Source organism: Sander lucioperca, chromosome 17 (assembly GCF_008315115.2).
Source record: "Sander lucioperca isolate FBNREF2018 chromosome 17, SLUC_FBN_1.2, whole genome shotgun sequence".
In the NCBI taxonomy this organism is placed as follows: domain Eukaryota; kingdom Metazoa; phylum Chordata; class Actinopteri; order Perciformes; family Percidae; genus Sander; species Sander lucioperca.
In genome coordinates, this window is record NC_050189.1 from 22,215,881 (window position 1) to 22,234,812 (window position 18,932).

General features: G+C 37.9%; 1 protein-coding gene across 3 annotated transcripts; it reads left to right on the forward strand.

Annotated features, from left to right (window-relative positions):
• The first annotated feature begins 274 nt into the window (after positions 1-274).
• On the forward strand, positions 275-17,963 carry LOC116049000 (protein STIP1 homolog). Of its 3 annotated transcripts, none has more exons than XM_031298334.2 (18): positions 275-461; positions 637-658; positions 1,785-1,852; positions 2,318-2,553; positions 2,670-2,750; positions 2,848-2,901; positions 3,023-3,208; positions 5,186-5,353; positions 5,508-5,571; positions 5,716-5,806; positions 5,906-6,047; positions 7,589-7,693; positions 7,976-8,075; positions 8,319-8,556; positions 15,088-15,162; positions 15,271-15,373; positions 15,800-15,915; positions 17,023-17,963. In XM_031298334.2, exons 1-18 carry the CDS (start codon positions 437-439, stop codon positions 17,120-17,122), a joined length of 1,974 nt encoding a protein of 657 aa, XP_031154194.1. In that variant the 5' UTR covers positions 275-436; the 3' UTR covers positions 17,123-17,963. The 3 variants fall into 3 exon arrangements, with proteins under 3 accessions (XP_031154194.1, XP_031154193.1, XP_031154195.1); XM_031298333.2 differs by having other exon boundaries at positions 637-656; positions 1,786-1,852; positions 2,848-2,916; XM_031298335.2 differs by lacking the exons at positions 15,088-15,162; positions 15,271-15,373; positions 15,800-15,915; positions 17,023-17,963 and adding an exon at positions 14,112-14,473 and having other exon boundaries at positions 2,848-2,916; positions 8,319-8,599.
• The last annotated feature ends 969 nt before the right edge of the window (positions 17,964-18,932 follow it).

The window sequence follows — 18,932 nt, forward strand, 5'->3', positions numbered from 1 at the left end:
AGGATGCAAGATGATATACCATATAAGACTTTATTGATCATTAGGAAGGAAATTTAAATATTACACCAGCATGAGAGACGTGCAAAAAGGTAAGAAACCAGTAAAGCGCAGAAAAGACATGAAATAAATTAATTATAAAAATTAAATAATGTTTTAAATATGTATATAATATATACAGAAGTATACTTCCGTACATAGGTCCGGCAGGTATATTGAGCTTGCCGGGGTGTAATTACAGCGCGCATGCGTACAAAAAACAAGTTACTTCCGTTCACGTGATAGACAAACAGTTCCCCGCTCGCCGTGCAAACAACATGCACGCTGCAAAAGTTAGAGGCTGCTAACTTAGCGTTTAATTAATACAACTTTGTGTGTAACCTTAATTAACTCGAATGTACGAGTATATGATGCTGTGGGAGTGCATGTGTTACTAAACATGGACATATTTAGAGAGGAGACGGGTAAGAAAATGCCTATTTGCCTCTTAACGTTATAAGAAGTTTGCGGCTAGTTTAGCTAGCTAACAAGCTAGCTCCCTCGTCCAAGTAACGTTATAAAATACTGATAATCCACTGAATAACACGGTTAGGTTTATTTAATGCTGATGCTACGTGTTTGCTTGTCTATCTCTTTCAGAGTTTACTGACATCCGAGTTGTAAGTATACATTTTAAACTGTCCTTAGCTTTTGGGTAGCGTCCACATGTTAGTTCTTATTAGCGATAATATAGCTAACGTGAATATGATACTTCTCTCGGCGTGGGGATATGTCCACAATATAGCAGCAGCCGAAGTGCATCCTGTACTTGGAAAGCTAGCTAGTAATGTATTCATCAGACTAAACTTTGATCAGTCTTTCTGACTAATGTCGGGTTGGAGACACTCGGAACAGTGCACGTAGCTAACTCACTTCCTGTGTATGCACCTATTTTTTTTTTTGATTTTTTTTTTTACAGTCACTGGTATGCACTCAAAAGTGCCCCGCCAGCGCCGTTTTAACCATAGACTGTAACGTTATATAAACACATCACAACAAGCGAGTTGGCTTTGCAACGTTACAAATAAGTCTGACACTCATATTGGTTTGTAAACACTGAGTATTTGCAGTGTGTCCTTGTACATTGGATTTTCATGTCAAAGTGTTTGGTTTACCATCATATTTCACCAGAACCCAAAGCATTCGATAGTTCACAGCATCTCACATATTATTACATTCAAAAATCAAATTGTGTAGCTGGGAAAACAATCTTGGTACCACTGTGATTTATTTCTTGGTCTTGTTATAAACAAAAATATTAGCCTGACTTGTTTACATGCTTTATTGTTTCACTTATTAAGGCTTTGTCTCAGTGTATTAGTGCGTTTTCGACACCTAACGTTGCTGCTGGTGACCTACTGCGTAGTTAATGACTCCTCTACAGCAACTACTTTAAAGGTTATTCTTGACTTTTGGAACACCGATTGTGTCACCATGTGTTTTGCACATGTGTTTACTGTTGTGGCAGTGCAAGGATAAGAGCTTGCTAGTGTTGACCTAGTGAGTCGTCAGCTACCCTTGGGCCAAGGAAAGTGAAACTTAAGGATGCAGTGCTTGAGTTTGCAACTGAATGTCATGTTAAATACTGGCATTGTCACACGGCTTTGGACTGCCTTGGGAACACACCAACTTTAACAGGGTTTAAATGGAGGACAATTCATGTTTTAAGGCTGGTGAAGGTCCTCAGCTGATCTGATGTTTGTGAGAAAGTTGATAGAACTGACATTCACATCTCTTTCTCCTGTCTAGCAAAGGGTTGTGGATTTGTTTGAGAGTCGACCTGGTTTTCAAAGGATAGTAAGACTTGGCCTTGTTGGTAAGTAGATATCACATTACACATCTACTGCACACACAAATGTTTCCAGTATTTTATAGGGCTGGGCGATAGGGAGAAAATCAAATATTACGATATTTTTGACCAAATACCTCTATCGATACCGCAACGATATTGTTGTGTTGACTATTGGTGCTTTCACAAAATATTTACATAATGAGATTTTTGATAAATAATAATCAGTAATGCGGATATAATGACTAAGTGTATAAAGGCAAACAATAGAAGAGCTACAACAGTCTGGTAAGTTCAGAAAATGACATCACTTTACTGTAATGTAGCCTTTAAAACCAGGAAAAGACAACACTTATGCCATATTACGATATCCAAAATCTAAGACGATATCTAGTCTCATATCACGATTTTGATATAATATCGATATATTGCCCAGCCCTAGTGTTTTATTTGAACCAGTAATTTAAACTTATACAACGTTCTATTTCCTAGCGAATATGGAATACGATGATGAGCGAGATGTTACAGATGAGGATGATTATGGAATTGAAAATTGGGCACATGATCATAACAATTTCCAGGGATTCCCAATGCTCTCTGACTGGATTAGTGAAAGGTTGAACCATACAAGGTCATCCAGCTCTGTTTATCAACCTCCACTGCATTACTACACTTCAACCTGTGACATTCCTCGCCCATCCTCTGTGGAAGTTCAGGCAAGGGAGAGTGTAAGTTCACTTATATTTGTCTATTTTGTCAAATAGATGACTATCTTACGATGTGAAGTGATTCTGCAGAAATCCAAGTGGTTGAAATCAATACCATGTTTTTGCTACTCCTTTAGGACTCTGAAAGAAAAGCCAGATTATTAGAAGAAGTGAAAAAAGGCAAAGAAAAAGCTGAGAAGAAGCGACTTAAGAAACAGGTACATTCTGCAATCTCCAATAAGAGTTTCATACTAATGAGTTAATGTCAAATTGTGTAAATTGAACTGCGTTTTTATCATTATTCTTGTCTTGCAGAAACGGAAAGAAAGAAAACGACTTGAGAAGTTGGAAAAGGAGAAACAGAACCCCATAAGAAATGAAGAGGTAATGATTAATGTGTGCAACATGTTTATAGCAAATGGGAGCATCCAAAAAAAATGTATAAAGTTGCAGGCTTTAACAGTATTTTTTTTTTCCTTGTATTTTACAGGGAAAAAATGATGTACAGCAATCTAAAGCGGGGGAGAGCCAACCAGCTAATGATGAATCCAAAAACAAGACAGTTTCCAGTGTTAAACAGTTGGCTACAGCGAAAGATACAGACAGCAGTGACAGTAGTGAAGACGAATCCAGTGATGAAGATAGCGACACCAAGAATGACTTGGGCGATTCTGAGGTACCAAGTGCTCATTTTATTGTAATTTGCTACAATACGAGTGTTAACACATAATATTCATATTTCAATAAATCACCAGGAGAGTCCAGCACAGCTGGACGATAAAACGGAGATTAGTGCTCATATTCAAGTTTATGTTCTGCTTGTTGAACACATTTAGAGAGGATTTGAATTAGGGCTGACACGATTCCTCGAATAACTCGAATAATTCGATTACAAAAAATCCTCGATGCAAAATGATTTGCCTCGAAACTTCGTTAAATCAACGTTACCAACGTTATATTGCTGACGGACGGTGTTTCCACACGGATCATTATTATTGTCGCACACCAGACGCTGCTCAGTCTGCTGGCGACACATGCCAGAGCGTAAATAGTGAGGGGCTAAGAGAAGAGACAGGCTGGAGAAAACGACAGAAAGTGTCCAAAGTTTGGAATCAGTTCAAACGTAATTAAAACGAGAACTCTGTACAGTGTGTCTACTGAAAAACCGAACTAGCTTACCACAATAATAGCACGACGTCAATGCTTCAGCATCTCAACAGAAAACATTTCTCATCCATTCCACGAAGCGGACCTGACAAAAGTAAATCACGGAGTTGTATGGACGATGAAACTACACCAAACACACCAACTACCGAAAACAAAGACAAGAAAATACGCAGTGGTGACCACAATTTGATATAAAGAGCCGACTTGTTGACTATCCCGTCGGAGAAACTGCTGACTGTTGCGCACCATTTTCTCTCACTCGCTCTCTTCACGGAGAAACAGCTGATCAACGATCTACTAGCATAAGTGTAACAGAGCTCAATCTATTTTAATTTATATATTTGATTACAATGCTACGTAGCATTGTAATCAAATGTATAAATTAAAATAGATTGAGTATAATTAATATTTACATATATTTACATATAGACCTATATACAGATCAGTCTCAGGATGAAACTTGTAGTTCTGAAAGTTAAGTTGCACAACTTAAGGTCATGTTTATGTATGTTTAATGTATGCCTTAGTGCGAGGTTGATGTCATTTCAGAAAGTTTTCTTTAAAAATTTTACAATGTCATATGGCACTTAAATGCACTTCATATGTTTAGTTTTTTGAGAGATGATATTGTAAGCAAAGTAGGCAACAAAAATGTTGCTTTTTCCGAAAATTTAACCAAACTATTGTTTATTATTGCTCTTCAATAAAACAAAAGTATTTCTTATCCGATTAATCGATGGAATAATCGGTAGAATACTCGATTACTAAAATAATCGATAGCTGCAGCCCTAATTTGAATTGCTGTTTTTATTCTCAATTATCATTTTGGTGCTGGTGATTTTCCTTTAGGGCTGGCTAAAACCTTTTTGGGGGGCGCCAAAAATTCCTCTATGCAGATAGGCAGATAAACGCTGTTTGGCTTCCCTCCGTGGCACCAGAGCGCGGAGCAACGGGTGTTCGGTGGGTCATCTAGCGGATGACCTCTGCCCCGCGGAGCGCTCCCTGCACTGGTGCTAGGATGGAAGCCAAATTACGTTCATCTAAACACACAGCCCACACTGCCATGACAGAGCTGGATTTAAATCAGCGTAATATCTTTTTAAGCAAAACAAGAGGTTTGTTTTAAAAATATTTAATTGATGTGGCATTTACCCTCTTTTTGTGTGCTATATTGGTATGTCTATAGTTTTTGATTGGACACTTGCATTGAAAAAGACTGTATTGAAAGTATTATTTTCCTGTGCATTTCGTTTTATGTTTCATTTAAAACGTAGTTGATATAGGTTAATATAAGCCATGCATCCACAATTGCCAACAGCAATTCCAAAATTGCACAGTATAACCCAATTTGTATGAAAGGGTTACATTATTTTCTTTGCGTTTACCAATTAAAAGTAAATAACCTGCTCTGTAGGACTTAACTACTTAAGATGGTGACTAATTGTGTCTTTAATCCTAATTTTATTTTTTATATTTTTTTTTTAAGGAACTGGACATGACTAGTACTTTTGTGAATAAAGCTGCTCTTATAGCCAGGCGTAAATTGGAGCAGAAGACTAGGCCTGAGAGGAGGGAGAAAAAGAAGATCCTGGTCAAAGAAGAACTGAAAACTGTCCCTGACAAACCTAATAAGGACCTGGAGGTTGAAAAGAAGGTGAGATTCTTTGCATACAAGTCTGATTCTCAACAGAGATGACGGATGATGTTTGCTATTCCAATGACTACGGATTGAACATATTACTTGGATGTTGCCTTTTTATTTTTGGGATATGGTTGCTTATCTCATTTCTCTCTTACTGTCTGAACAGGATTCTGTCGCCCCTAGCAGCCCCACTAACGTAGATAACCTAAAAATAAGTACTGATCTTGCAGGTAAGTTGTATCAATCTCATGTAAGAACTCAGCCGGATGGACTGATCGTGATTTGTAGATAAATGTTTTTATATGTAAATCAAGTTGTCATGCGATATTAAATTTAACTGAAGTTCCTCTCTTTTTTTTTTTTTTTTTCTGTAGTTATTGGAAATAGGTTTGCAAGTGCTGGAGACTTTAATATGGCTGTGAAGTATTTCACGGATGCAATTAAGTACAACCCTACAGAGTTTAAGTAAGAACATGTCCATTTACTCCTTTGAATGTAAATTAGATGACTGCTTACACCACCACTGTTTTTTATTCAAAGTTTTAACTGTTCTATCGGTTGCAGGTTGTTTGGAAATCGCTCCTTCTGTTTTGAAAAGATGCAAGAATATGAGAAGGCGCTGACTGATGCAGAGTTGTCTCTCAGCATGTGGCCCGGTTGGGTTAAAGGCCTCTTTAGGAGGGGCAGAGCTTTGGCAGGTCTAAAGGTAAATAGCCTCTAATGAAATCTGCACCACCATTATGTGCCCAATTATAAATGTAGTTATGTCACTGTTGTTGTCTGGGCCATGTGCTTGGGGGAAGACAAATAATCTAAATTTCAAGCAGCATTTAGCTCAGTTATACTCACATTGAACATGTACAAAAGTACACTTTTGTAGTAATTATAGCCTTGTTACTTGCCTCGTTTAGTGTTGATTTTTTCACCTCTATAGTGAAACATGGTATGTATGAAAGTGTTTGTACCCATTACATATGATCCCACTAATACTAATGTTTGTAGCTGTGACTTACATCTAAGTTAAAGTAGGGCTGGGCGATATGGCAAAAAATATCACGATCATTTTTTCCATATTGATCAATATCGATATTTATCACAACATATTTGATAATGCTGCCAGTTTGAAGAGTATCCTGATAACTGAAGCCTGAAGAAACCAGAGGGTTCATTAGTTAAACTTTAGAATATAGTTTATTAACATAAAAAATAGAATAACACAATGTAACATTTAACTGTGCAAACATGGCTTGGTTTAGAATATATTTTGTGATAAGAGAATATATTGAATAACATCTAAATGTAAACATTTAACTGTGCAAACTTGTGCAATGGTCGCAAAAGATGACACGATTGATTGTTTTTCAGCCCCGCAGAAGAAAAAAAAAAAGTGTGTGCAGACTAACGTTAACATGGGCCCGCATTTTCAAACTCTGGGTGTGGTCGCTGGGATGGTACCTTTTCAAGTGACAGAAAAGATTGGTTGCGTTTCCCGTCTTGGTTGACACCAACCGATGGCATATTTTGCAGACCGTGTTAATCTGCGCTTCGTCACTTTTGAGATATCTACACCACTTCCATATAATTGACGTCCTGTTACTTTTTTTGGCAACAATTTCCTAAGCTTTGTAGGATAACACAAGTTCACTTTCACCGTTGCTTTCGTGCCCATGCCCCTTGGTTCCCCTCATTTCTATCATTTTCTTCAACGCCGTAGCTCAAACAATGCTCTGCGTAGGAAATGGCCGTGTACTTTGACGGGCAAGCCAAAAACTTTTTCTACTATTGATGTTTTTTGGTGGTTGGCAAACAACTTTTGGTGCGCATTACCGCCACCTTCTGAAATGGAATGGAGTTTATTTCTGCTGTGTGATAGGCCGTTAGATCTATCCATATCGAGTAAAATATATCCAAAGTTAATCATCATTATCGACCTGAATTTTATCGCCCAGCCCTAAGTTAGTCATTTTTTATTAGTGTTTACATTGTTTTGTAAAGTATTTAAGGTTGGAATGACTTTGTGATGACTGTAGCGCTGTTACAACACCATTGAATTATTTCCAAGTCATTGAGCTGCGCAGGGTCACGTTATCTACTCAGGCTTGTTTTGACTAGCGGTTGCTGTAAACATTAATAACTGGGCTGATTAGTCCAGCAGCATGACATTCAATGAGCCTGATGTTTGATTCAGTCCTAAAGTAGCGAGTGGTGCAAGCTCATCCTTTTTTTCCCTCTTTCTTCTTCCTTCAGAGGTATGAGGAGGCTGCCGAAGCCTTCAGGGAGGTTCTCAAACTGGACAGTTCATGTGCAGACGCTGCCCAGGAGCTGATGCGGGTGCAGATAACACAACTAATGGTGTGTAGCCATAACACCTGTGTTGGTGCATAGTCAGCAATGGGGAGGTAGCTGGGAAAATGGTGTCTAAATATATCTGTACTCTATGTAATCACATTGATGTGTTGCTTTTTGAAGAGAAACACTTTATTTTTCAGATCAGTTTTATTAAAATGTATTTAAGACTTATAGTAATCACATAAAAAAAGCAATTTGAGAAAATAACAGAAACCAATAATAAGTATTGCAGGCAAATCATTCACTGAAGGGGGTTTTAACCTGGAATTCTGTGTTTTGTTTCAGGGGTATGGTTTCACTCGGGAGCAGAGCTCAAATGCTTTAATTATTCACGGGACAGTAAATAAGGCACTAGAGGTGCTGTCCAAATTAAACCATCGACCAGGTATCTGTCTGATTTTACTAACAAGGATTAGATTTAAATGCTTCCATGCATCAGAGGAAATTCATGTCTCCTTGTTTTATTCTAGTTTACCTGTGTGGAGTACGCTTCTAAACTCATATTGTAGTTGAGAGAACACATTACCAGGGTTTATCAGCTTATGAGCAATATGATATTCCCAACTTAAAAGTATGTGTATGTCTGTCTGTACAATATGCCATTTTTAACACTTGTCTTTGTTTTCAGGAGCTATTCAAAATGGCACTCTCCAGCCAGCTCAATTAGCAAATGTCACTGGAGTGTCTCCAGTCCTTTCAGCCAATACAATCCCTGCTCATCCTCCTCACTCCTATGATGCACCAAAAACGGCATTTAAGAACAAACCTTTAGGTCCAGTCCAGAATATGCTGAATGTCCAGAGTCAACCAAAGCCCATTCCAAATCAGGCTATGAAGATCAACAATGAAGACAATCGCCCACCACAGTGAGTACCAATTCAGTCACACTGCAATGTTTGAAATGTCAAGGTGTTTCTTTTTTTTTTTTTTTTTTTCTTTATCTTTTATTGGAAAAGCATATTGAATTTTACAATTGTATGACATATTAAGTATATTACATTGCTTTACCGTTTTAAACTTTTAATATAAGAACAACAGAACTCAAGTGCGGGTGGCGGCGGAGCCAATTTTCTTCCATATTATTTAAGTTAGTGGTATTCATTTAAAATTGAAAATCTGTGCAAAATTAGTAAGAGGCAGCAGTGTCTACACAAAGTCTGATCTAATCGGCTTAACATATTCCGTCCACTTGGACCATATCCTATAGAAAGTGTCCCTCTGCAATTTGAGTGAAAAGGACAGTTTTTCCATTGTGTAGATCTCGTGCACAATGTTAATCCAGTCCTCAGTTGTTGGTGGTTCTGGTTTGAACCATCTCCTCGTTAGAGCCTTTTTACTTGCTGCCAGTAAGATGTAAAGAAGTTTCTTGTCCTTTGAGTCCAATTGATCCGTTGAAATGTTGCTGAGATATAAGGTTTCAAAAGCAAATGGAAAAACAAATGCAAAAACATTCTGTGTATGCTCATGAATTTTAGACCAATACGGAGAAATAACTCAACAGTCCCAAAAAATGTGGTAATGGTTAGCACCACACCCCCCACATCTCCAGCAAGCATCTCCATTGCCCCGATACCTCTTCTGAACCGGGGTGATGAAAAATCTCATTATACTTTTCCAACAAAATTCACGCCATACATTAGAACCAGTTGAAACCCATTGTATTTTGCATATATGTTCCCAACATTCCTCTGTGATTCTCAAGTTACCTTCTTTTTCCCACCTCGTTTTAACATAGAGTGTGTTGTCTTTTTTACACCGCAGGATGCTGTTGTATAACCTAGATATAATTTTATTGTGTGCTCCTGAATTTGTAGTTAATGATATAAATGTACCCACGAATCCTAGATTGTTTAAATTCACTTTCAATTTCTGGTTAAAATAGTGCCTGATCTGAAGATACCTAAAGAAGTCAGCAGAGCCTAGTCCATGCTTTCTTTGCAAGGATTCAAAAGATTGGATTGCCCCCTTATGAACAAATGAATAATAGTCAGTCAATCCTTTTAAAATCCAGTTCTTAAATCTATCATCATACTGATTTGGGGTAAAATCTGAATCGTATGCACACCATTTTAAAATTTTTGAAGTGTCTTCCAATCCACAAGTCTCAATTGCTTCGTTCCAAGCTGCTATCATTACATGTGAAATGGGTTCGTCTACTAAGCGAATCTTATTCTGCAGTTTGATGTCTGCTAATAAAGCTTGAACTGGTATTGCTTTAATATTTGTCCCCTCCACAACCTTCCATCCTGCGGTGTAATATGAAGAACACAGACATATTAATGGTCTTAACTGTGCAGCACAGTAATATGCTTGTAGACAAGGGAGACCATGACCTCCTTTATCCTTCTTCAATTGTAAGGTTTTATACTTAACTCTGGATTTTTTCCCTTTCCAAATATATTTTGACAGCATTCTATCCCACTCTACAAATTGTTTTTGAGGTATGAAAATTGGTAAACACTGGAATAGGTAAAGCAATCGGGGGAGAACATTTACTCTTATTGAATCGATCCTAGAATGTAAGTCCAAAAAAGGAATGTTATTCCATCTTTGTATATCCGATTTAATTGCTTTATTCAGAGGGCCATAATTAGCTTCAAACATTTTAGAAAAGTCTCGGTGCAATACCACCCCTAAATACCTGATACTTTCTGCCCCCCCTTTCCATTTATAACTGTTCTTGACTTCTTCTGGAGGGGTATAGTTCAGAGTTAATACCTGAGTTTTATCTACATTAACCTTATACCCTGAAAAAGAGCCATAGTTTAATAATAGTTTAATGATTTTAGGAATCACCTGAGTGGGATAAGATATAGTCAATAGTAAATCATCAGCAAAAAGTGCCAATTTTTGTTCCCCTCCTACTGTACCTATTCCAGTTATATCCTTTCTCTGCCTGATCCACTGGCTTAAAGGTTCGATAAACAAGGCGAAGAGGAGAGGCGAGATGCAACACCCTTGTCGAGTCCCGCGCTCCAGTACAAATGATTCAGTGAGGTCTCCATTAATTTTGATCCTTGCAGTTGGGTTATTGTATAACCCTGAAATAACCTCAATTACAGATTTATCAAAACCAAATTTCTCAAGCACCTTGTATAAAAAGAACCACTTCACTGAATCAAATGCTTTTTCGGCATCCAAACTCAAAACTAAGGTCTCTAATTTTTGCTTATCCACCTGCCTCAATATGTGTAAAACCCTTCTAATGTTGTCTTGAGTCTGTCTGTGTTTGATGAAACCTGTCTGATCTTTATGTATTAGCCCTGGTAAAATGGTTTCCAATCTTCTTGACATAATAGAGGTGAACAACTTATAGTCTATATTCAGAACACTAATTGGGCGATAGCTACTACACTGCAGTCTATCTTTTCCTTCTTTTGGGATGATAGAGATTATTGCTTCCCTCCAAGAGGGTGGGACTATCTTATATGCCATCACCCAATTAAATGTTTTCTGTAATATTGGGACCAAAAAAACTTGCATTATTTTGTACCATTCTGGACCAAATCCATCTGCCCCTGCCATCTTCCCTCCCTTTAATCTTTGAATTGCTAATTGAATTTCTTCTTTAGTTATTGTGGATAATAGCTTTTTATTTTGTTCCTCTGTCACTGTTGGTAATTCAAGTTCAGACAAAAAGGTATTTATGTCCTGGTTATTATCTGTATGAGGTTGAGAATATAATGTCTTATAATAATCCAGAAAGCATTGTTGAATTTTTCCCTGTTCAATTTCTATTTGATCATTTAGGGGATTCTTAATTTTGTGAATAGTTCTCTCTGCTTGCTGTTTCCTAAGCTTATAGGAAAGAAGTTTTAGTGATTTCCCCCCTACTTCATAGTACTGTTGCTTTATAAACATGAGTTTTTTCTGTACCTCCATGGTGTTCAAATCATCCATTTCTTTTTTCAATTTTATTATATCCGCTTTAATATTACCATTACAAGACCTAGAGTGTTGGTATTGCAAATCTAACAACTTTTTTTCTAAGTCCCGGAGTTTTTGCTGACCTACTTTTTTCAGGTAAGAGGACATACCAATTATTTTCCCCCTAATCACTGCCTTAAGTGCATCCCATAGTATTCCCGGTGACACCTCTTCCTTATCGTTATATTCTAGGTACTCCTCTATTTCTTTCTTCAAACGCTCTTTAATATCCGGGTAATTTAGAATGTTTGTGTTCAACCTCCATAAAGTAGATCTATTCTTCCTATTCAGACAGATATTCGCGTAAACCGGGTTGTGATCTGATATAGTACATGGGCCTATTTCACAGTTTTTTAACCTACAGAGGTCATTTTTAAACATGAAGATATAGTCTAACCTTGAGTAGACATTGTGTGCGCACGAATAATGGGTATATTCCCTATCCGTTGAATGGCAATCTCTCCACACATCAACTAATCCTAATTCGTCCATAAGATGTACCATTCTTTTTCCAATATTTCTCGCATCCCCTTTCCCATTAGAAGAGTCCAATTCAGCATTTAATGTGAGGTTAAGATCACCACCACATAATAAAATTCCCTGACTCCTTGTTGATGCTAACTCTAAGATCTGTTTATATAAAGACCAATTGCTTCCTGGGGGAATATACACATTTAAGAGACTCAAAATAATACCATCTATCTTACCAATTACCATTATATATCTACCCTCCTTATCTTTATGTTCTGATATATGTTCATAGTTTAGAGCGCCGTGTACCAGGATCGCCACACCTCTTCGCCTTCCCGAACTGTGAGAAGAATAAAAGACATGTTTAAAACCAAGCTTGTTTAATTTTTCATGTTCGCTATCAGACAGATGAGTTTCCTGTATAAAAACAATCTGAGCTTTATCCTTTTTGAATTTAGATAGGGCTTTCCACCTTTTTACTGGATTATGTAAGCCATTAATATTGATTGATACCATTTTCACTGATCTGCTACACATCTGAGTTATAGGACAAGTACACACATTTTAATAGGCTCCCCGCACGCCCTTGTAAACACTGAACATGGAACATGTGAACAAGTGGAATAAAAAAAAAATAAATAAAGACAAATCAAACTGAGGTAGTTCTAACTTCCAAGGTGGGGGTCCCTGAGGTGGACCCTGCTTCGCCTTTAGAGGCAACTTCTTCATCAGTCAGTGGAGGAGGCCCTTAATGGCTGAGGCGTCACTGAGAAGAACACCCTCCAGAAACCTTATTTATCCACTTATTGCACACCATTAAACTAAGCAACAGGTGCTATTTTTTTATTTTTTTTTATTTATTTTTTTTTATATAAAAGAAAACAAAATGGGTAAACCTCAATTTCCCGATGGCGCAGGAGATGGCCTCTTGAATGCTCTGAGCTTTTCTTTGTAAACGGGATCTCGCCTCTTGTTTGCTGCACTGCTCTGCCCAACTCTGATCCAGGTCAGCTGTTTCAGTTGCTCCAACGCTGTTTCTGGCGTGCCGATGACCTTCACCGCATAACCTCTCTTGGACATATCTGCAGTAGCTTCCGCCACGGTGTTGTAAATTATAGTTCCTTCAGTGTATTTCACCTTCAGCCGAGCTGGAAAGAGAGTCTGAAAGGGGATCTGCTGCTCTTTCAGAATCTTGCGCGCCTCTGTGTATTCTCTACGTCTCTTAGGATGAGAGGAGGATAGTCATGGTCTAAACTTACTTGTTTGCCCTTCCAAGTAAATCCTTTTTTCTGCCATGCCTTACGGAGCAAAAGTTCCTTGGTCTTAAAGCTGAGGAATTTCACAACAATAGAGCGTGGGGGTGCATCGTCTGGCGGTGATGGACCTAGAGAGCGATGCGCGCGTTCGATGCGTATGTCGCACTCATCTTGGGACAGCTCCAAACCGTCACGCAGCAGCTTTTCCACAAACTCACTCATTGTTGGAGAGTCCTGCTCTGCTGTCTCGGGTACACCATAGATGCGGACATTTTCCCTTCTCGTGCGGCTCTCCAAGTCCATTAATTTATCCTCCAACCCTATTTGTAGCTTTATTATTTCCGTCACGGCATCCTCCGTGTTCTGAATCCTCTCCTCCGCCTTCTCAATCCGTCCTTCAGCCTCGTCCATTCTCACGCTCATCTTGGTCATTTCTTCCTTAATTTCCCCCAAACTCACATTGTTTTCTTGGCGAAAGTCCCTCAATTCCTTAAGTACCACGTCTATGCTGGCCATATCGATTCACCGTGCGGTAGCAGTCCACCTGTTTGCGGCCTCGTGTCGAGCAGTGAATCACCTCAGCGCTATTTTCCCAAGTTTAAGTAACGTTACCCACTATGTTGCTCTGTCTAAGCGTTAGTTATGGTGTATTTCGCTTACCCCCTCACTAATCTAACTAAAAGCACTAAATTGCGTTGTCTTAACGGGGTAAAGTTTTAAATTTCACAGTGCTGCCATCTGGGTGACGTTCAGACCGGAAGTTCAAGGTGTTTCATTATAAATCACTTAAAACAAAGGCTTAACAGCATAGTTGGCAATCTAATGGCTTAACACACTTGATACTAATTGCTGTAGAGTTTGATTATTCGGTGGTGTTCTGTTTCATTGATGATTTTTTTTAAATATGGTCCCTTCTCAAACTTTGATTTGTTTCCTTAGAATTGAATATACACTGTCCAGTGCTGTGTAGGATAACCTATGTGTTGAATGTGCTTGGCAAAGACAGACCTACACATGGTGCAAATCTGTTAATTAATGCTAACTTTCTTGCTCATGAAGTCTTATATTTCAATCATGAGCTTTGATTTAATGCTGTATAATACTTGTATTATTAATCGTCTGCTGTTTGTATGTGGGGGACGATTACTGATGTGGCGCAGCAACAAGCAGTCTCCTCTGGCTTGCTTCACCTCTTCTCCACTCAACACTGAAACAGAATTGACCCCTGAAGTGGGGCAATTCTCCCTTAAATACAACTATTCAAAGCAACACTAGAGAACTTTTCCCGCTTCGGTCCCCCTATAGGTTGGAAGCGGAATTGTCCATTAGCCTACATTACATTGTCCAGTTCATTCGAACTACAGATCCGCTACTCGATCTGGCAAACTTGCATAATTTAATGTAATGGACAATTCCTCTTCCAACCTGTAGGGGGACCAGAGTGGGAAAAGTTCTCTAGTGTTGCTTTAAAAACCCTCCACCCAGATATTGATGTATTAATTACTAGGCATTATGGATATATTAGCGGGTATAAATGAAGGTTAATTGGATGATCAGTTTTAAGTATTTTACAGATGGTATACTTATGGTATTAGTAATGCTTTTCCTCTAATTAGACAGTATATTCTAAGAGCAGAAAATCATTGAATGCTTTCATGCAGCAAACTGTGTTATGAATCAGATCAGATCTCTGCTGAGGTTGTGTCACGCTCATCATCTTTCACCTTCATTTTCTTTCAACAGAGAGCTATTTCCAGTTTGGGTGGGAAACCTGGTTTACCCAGTAACTGAGTCTGTGATAACCAACATATTTAACAAGTAAGAGAGCTTTGGTTTAATTTTAGTGAGACACGTAATCAGATTTTTCATCTTATTTCTACAGTTCAAACTTTGTAGTCTGATAGTAAGTGTTGTCTTCTCTTGCAGGGCTGGGGTTGTCCATAGTGTGAAGGTTCTGATTTACAAACGATGTGCCTTCGTAAACTTTACAAAACAAGAGGATTGTGATGAAGCTATCAGACGCTTCCATGTAAGTACACCCTGAACTCTGACTAATGGGCTTAAATTACAATATTACTACAGACTGTGACCTACTTCACTTGCACTTCATGGATATTGCAGCAGAATTGGAATGAAAACCTGAATTAATTTTCATTTGGCTGCTTTTTGCAACAAAAATGTCAACTAGGTGTCTCCAGATGTTTTCTTATCAGAAAGTCACAATCACTTGTTGTTTTGCAAGACTGGTGAAACTAGCATTTTACTTTTTTTAAACAAGCTACATTAGTCCTAATTAGCCCTGCTATCTGTTCAGTCTTATGAATTTGGTCCCCAAGACAAACAAATTATTGCTGCCTCTCCTTCAATGAGGAGAAGGTTTCCGCCAGGACAATCTTCAGCTTTCCTCTAACCTGCTGATATTCACTCTTTCGAAATTTTTTGTAATCCTCTTCAGGGCCTTGAGCTGAACGGCATGAAGATTGCTGTGAGGTATCCAGACAGGATTCCTCAGGGCATGGGCATTTCCAGATCTGCCCTCAAAGCTGATGACCTGCAAGATGACAATATGCGGTGAGTGCTTTTATATCAAACATTGATTTTAAAGGAATAGTTTGACATTTTGATATATATGCTATTTGCTTGCTTCTCTGGAGTAGGATGAGATGGCTGACACCACTCTGGCAACACATACAACTGTTAGTCTGGCAGTCAGTTACTAATTACCTCCCAATAGCACTCAGAAATTGATGTCTTTTCATTTCTGTATAGCTTAAACAAGATTCCCACAGTAAGAAATCTTTGGACGGACCCAGGTTAGCAGTTTCCCTTTGACTCCAGTCTTTATGCTAAGCTAATCACATAAAGGGGGTGTCAATATTTTCATTTAACCTCCAGCAAGAAAGTGAATAAGCATTCTTCCCAAATGACCTATTCCTCTAAATGAACCTGCACTAGTTTTCATCGAGTGCTTAAAGTAATGATTAACTCTTTAAAAACATTTCAGTTGCTGCTGATATTTCATACTGAACTCAGTTGCCAGTTTATTAGGGACACCTAGCTACTCATGCAGTCTAATACAACAGTCCTGCAATAAATCCAACTTTCACTAAGGTTATAATATTCTGTTTTTGTTGAAACTGTCTTAGATATGTGTTGCTGTTTAGTTGCATTGCTTCATACTGGCAGGTTTTTCTATTATTTTGTTTGCCACATTGATCACTGAGATAACGCTAAATATCAGTAAACCCTTTGTATAATGCTATACGATTAAATAGCATCACAAACTACATATTCTTAAACGCCTCTCAAATAGTTGGAAAAAAAACCTGAACATTATAACCCATGTTGTATTAGGGTGTGGACCAAACAATCAGACCAAGACTGCTTCAAAAAGAGGGTCTCAGTGCAGTGTGAAGGAAACGGATCACAGTATTTGTTAAAATCACATCAAAATGTTCACACCACGAAAACACCGGAGTCCATCCTTTTTCAAGCGTTTTGGTCTGCACCAGGATTTGACCGACTGCTTTCACACCAGCCCAAACAAGCCTCACTAACAAACCACTCAGTGTGAAAGCACCTTTTAGACTGCATTCATTTCAGTTGGTTGGCAGGTTTTTTTTTTGGTACACCTGAGTGTAAATGAGTCGCATCTCTCATCTACTCAATTGGTTACAGGCAAAACGAGTACATTGATGGGAGGAATGCAGTTGGAAGCCGCAGACCATTTCGTCCTTACAGACACGTCCCAGACTACAGAGGCAACAACAACTACTGAAAGGAAACAAGATGCTTATGAACAGGTCTGACGCTCCGGTACAGATTAATCACTGGTATCGACAGATACAGAAACAAATGCTTATTTGGTAGAGTTTTTTTAAAGAAGGGATTTAAGTATTAGTAAGTGAAAATTATTTGACCTACTGATGAACTTATATTTTTGACCAAAGGTAAAAACTTTGTTTATATGAGCTGATGTTTATAGGTAATTACAAAAGCTTCCTGATGCCAAGATTATTAAAACCTGACAAATACATTGGAGGTTGATATTCGTATTATATTTTAAATGTCAGTATACAGGAACATCTGTTTATAATTTACATATTTCATTGAAGGTTTAATTTTTAAAAAAAATTAACGAGTGCCAAAATAATTATAGGTTAAATTAATGGGAGACTTAATTCCTAAATTATATTAGCATTAGGCCCCAGAATCCAGTATGACAGGCTTTAAAAACAAGGTTCATCTAGACACAGATGCAGGACTCATCATTGGTGTACTCATTGTGAACTTTACAATGCAGTATTTGAAACGTATCTAAATGCTCTGTATTCAGTATTAAACGTATCTAAATGATCTGCATTCAGTATATATTTTCTGAATTATCTTCATTATTAACTAATCTATTAATACAAGTTGCACCTTTTATCCTGTCTGGCCATAAACATTTCTTGTAAATCCTATATAATACAACAGGAATTATTTTGTTGCATACTTAGTTTATTGCTCATGGTTAATTTAGTTATTCATCAGTGGTTGATCGTAGAGTGGCATCTTATTTTCATTAATTACAAAGTTTGTGTTCTTAATTCAAGAATTAAAAAGATTCTTTCATACAGTTTTTCTGTCTCATTATTTAAACATTGTCTTTAACCACTTGTGGGCTCAAACTATAGATATGATGTTGACTCTAGCAGGGTTGCCTCAGGGCTTTAAAAAGTCTAAAATTTGCTGAATTGTGTTCTAGGTCGTCATGTAACCCTACCTCTGCTTATTGAAAAGCTCCCGCAGAGCTTTAGAGTTAGTTTTCCTTTGTTTGATTCTGTGGTGTTGTAGTTCTTTCTTTCGCTAGTCCAAATATAATTTGCTGTATCACGACTACAAATTAGACCAACACACAACTTAATCAGCTTTCGTGTTATTGCTGCAAGTCTATTTCGGATTGTACCACGGACATAAATCTGATTTTATTCTTCAGCTATGGGGAGCACAAATTTAGCGATGCTTGGTTAAGGCCAGCTGCTAACGTATATAAAGCCTTTTGGATCAGAGCCAACACTAAAAGAGGTGCTCTGGGTCCTCCACACGGTGACTACCACTCCTATGTTGTGAATGAGGAAATCAAGGAATTGTTTTAGACGTTTCCGGTCTCGACATCGGGCTGGTTTTTTGGTGTTGTGAGGTGTGTCATAAATTTGACTTTGTGAAACCTGCAGAAACCCAGTCTAGATAGTGGAGTCAATTTTCTTTTTTAAGTAGTAGGGAGCTTGTGAGGTTACATCTGGGTGGGGAAAGTGAAAAGCAGAACTTTAAGCAGAAATAAAACTTTATACAATGAAAGTATCCATTAAAAGTAAATCTTTTTGTATTACAAGTTTCTTTGAAAATGAATTTGAATATGCAAATGAGCTATACACTAATTGAATATAGGCTACCCAAAATATACCTGCATAGGCTTAATTTTTTCCTTTACTCTTACCACAATACAACTTTACACAATAAAGTCTACATGAAAAGTAAACAAGGAAAGGAAAACAAACAATGGTTCTTGGTTTATCTCAGTGATAAACTTGAGAGGGCTGGGTGTA

Coding starts and splice junctions, on each gene's coding strand:
- LOC116049000 (XM_031298333.2), top strand. CDS start 437: ATGGACATATTTAGAGAGGAGACGG. Junction 5,807..5,905: donor TACAACCCTACAGAGTTTAA/GTAAGAACATGT, acceptor TATCGGTTGCAG/GTTGTTTGGAAATCGCTCCT. Junction 15,916..17,022: donor CTGCAAGATGACAATATGCG/GTGAGTGCTTTT, acceptor AATTGGTTACAG/GCAAAACGAGTACATTGATG.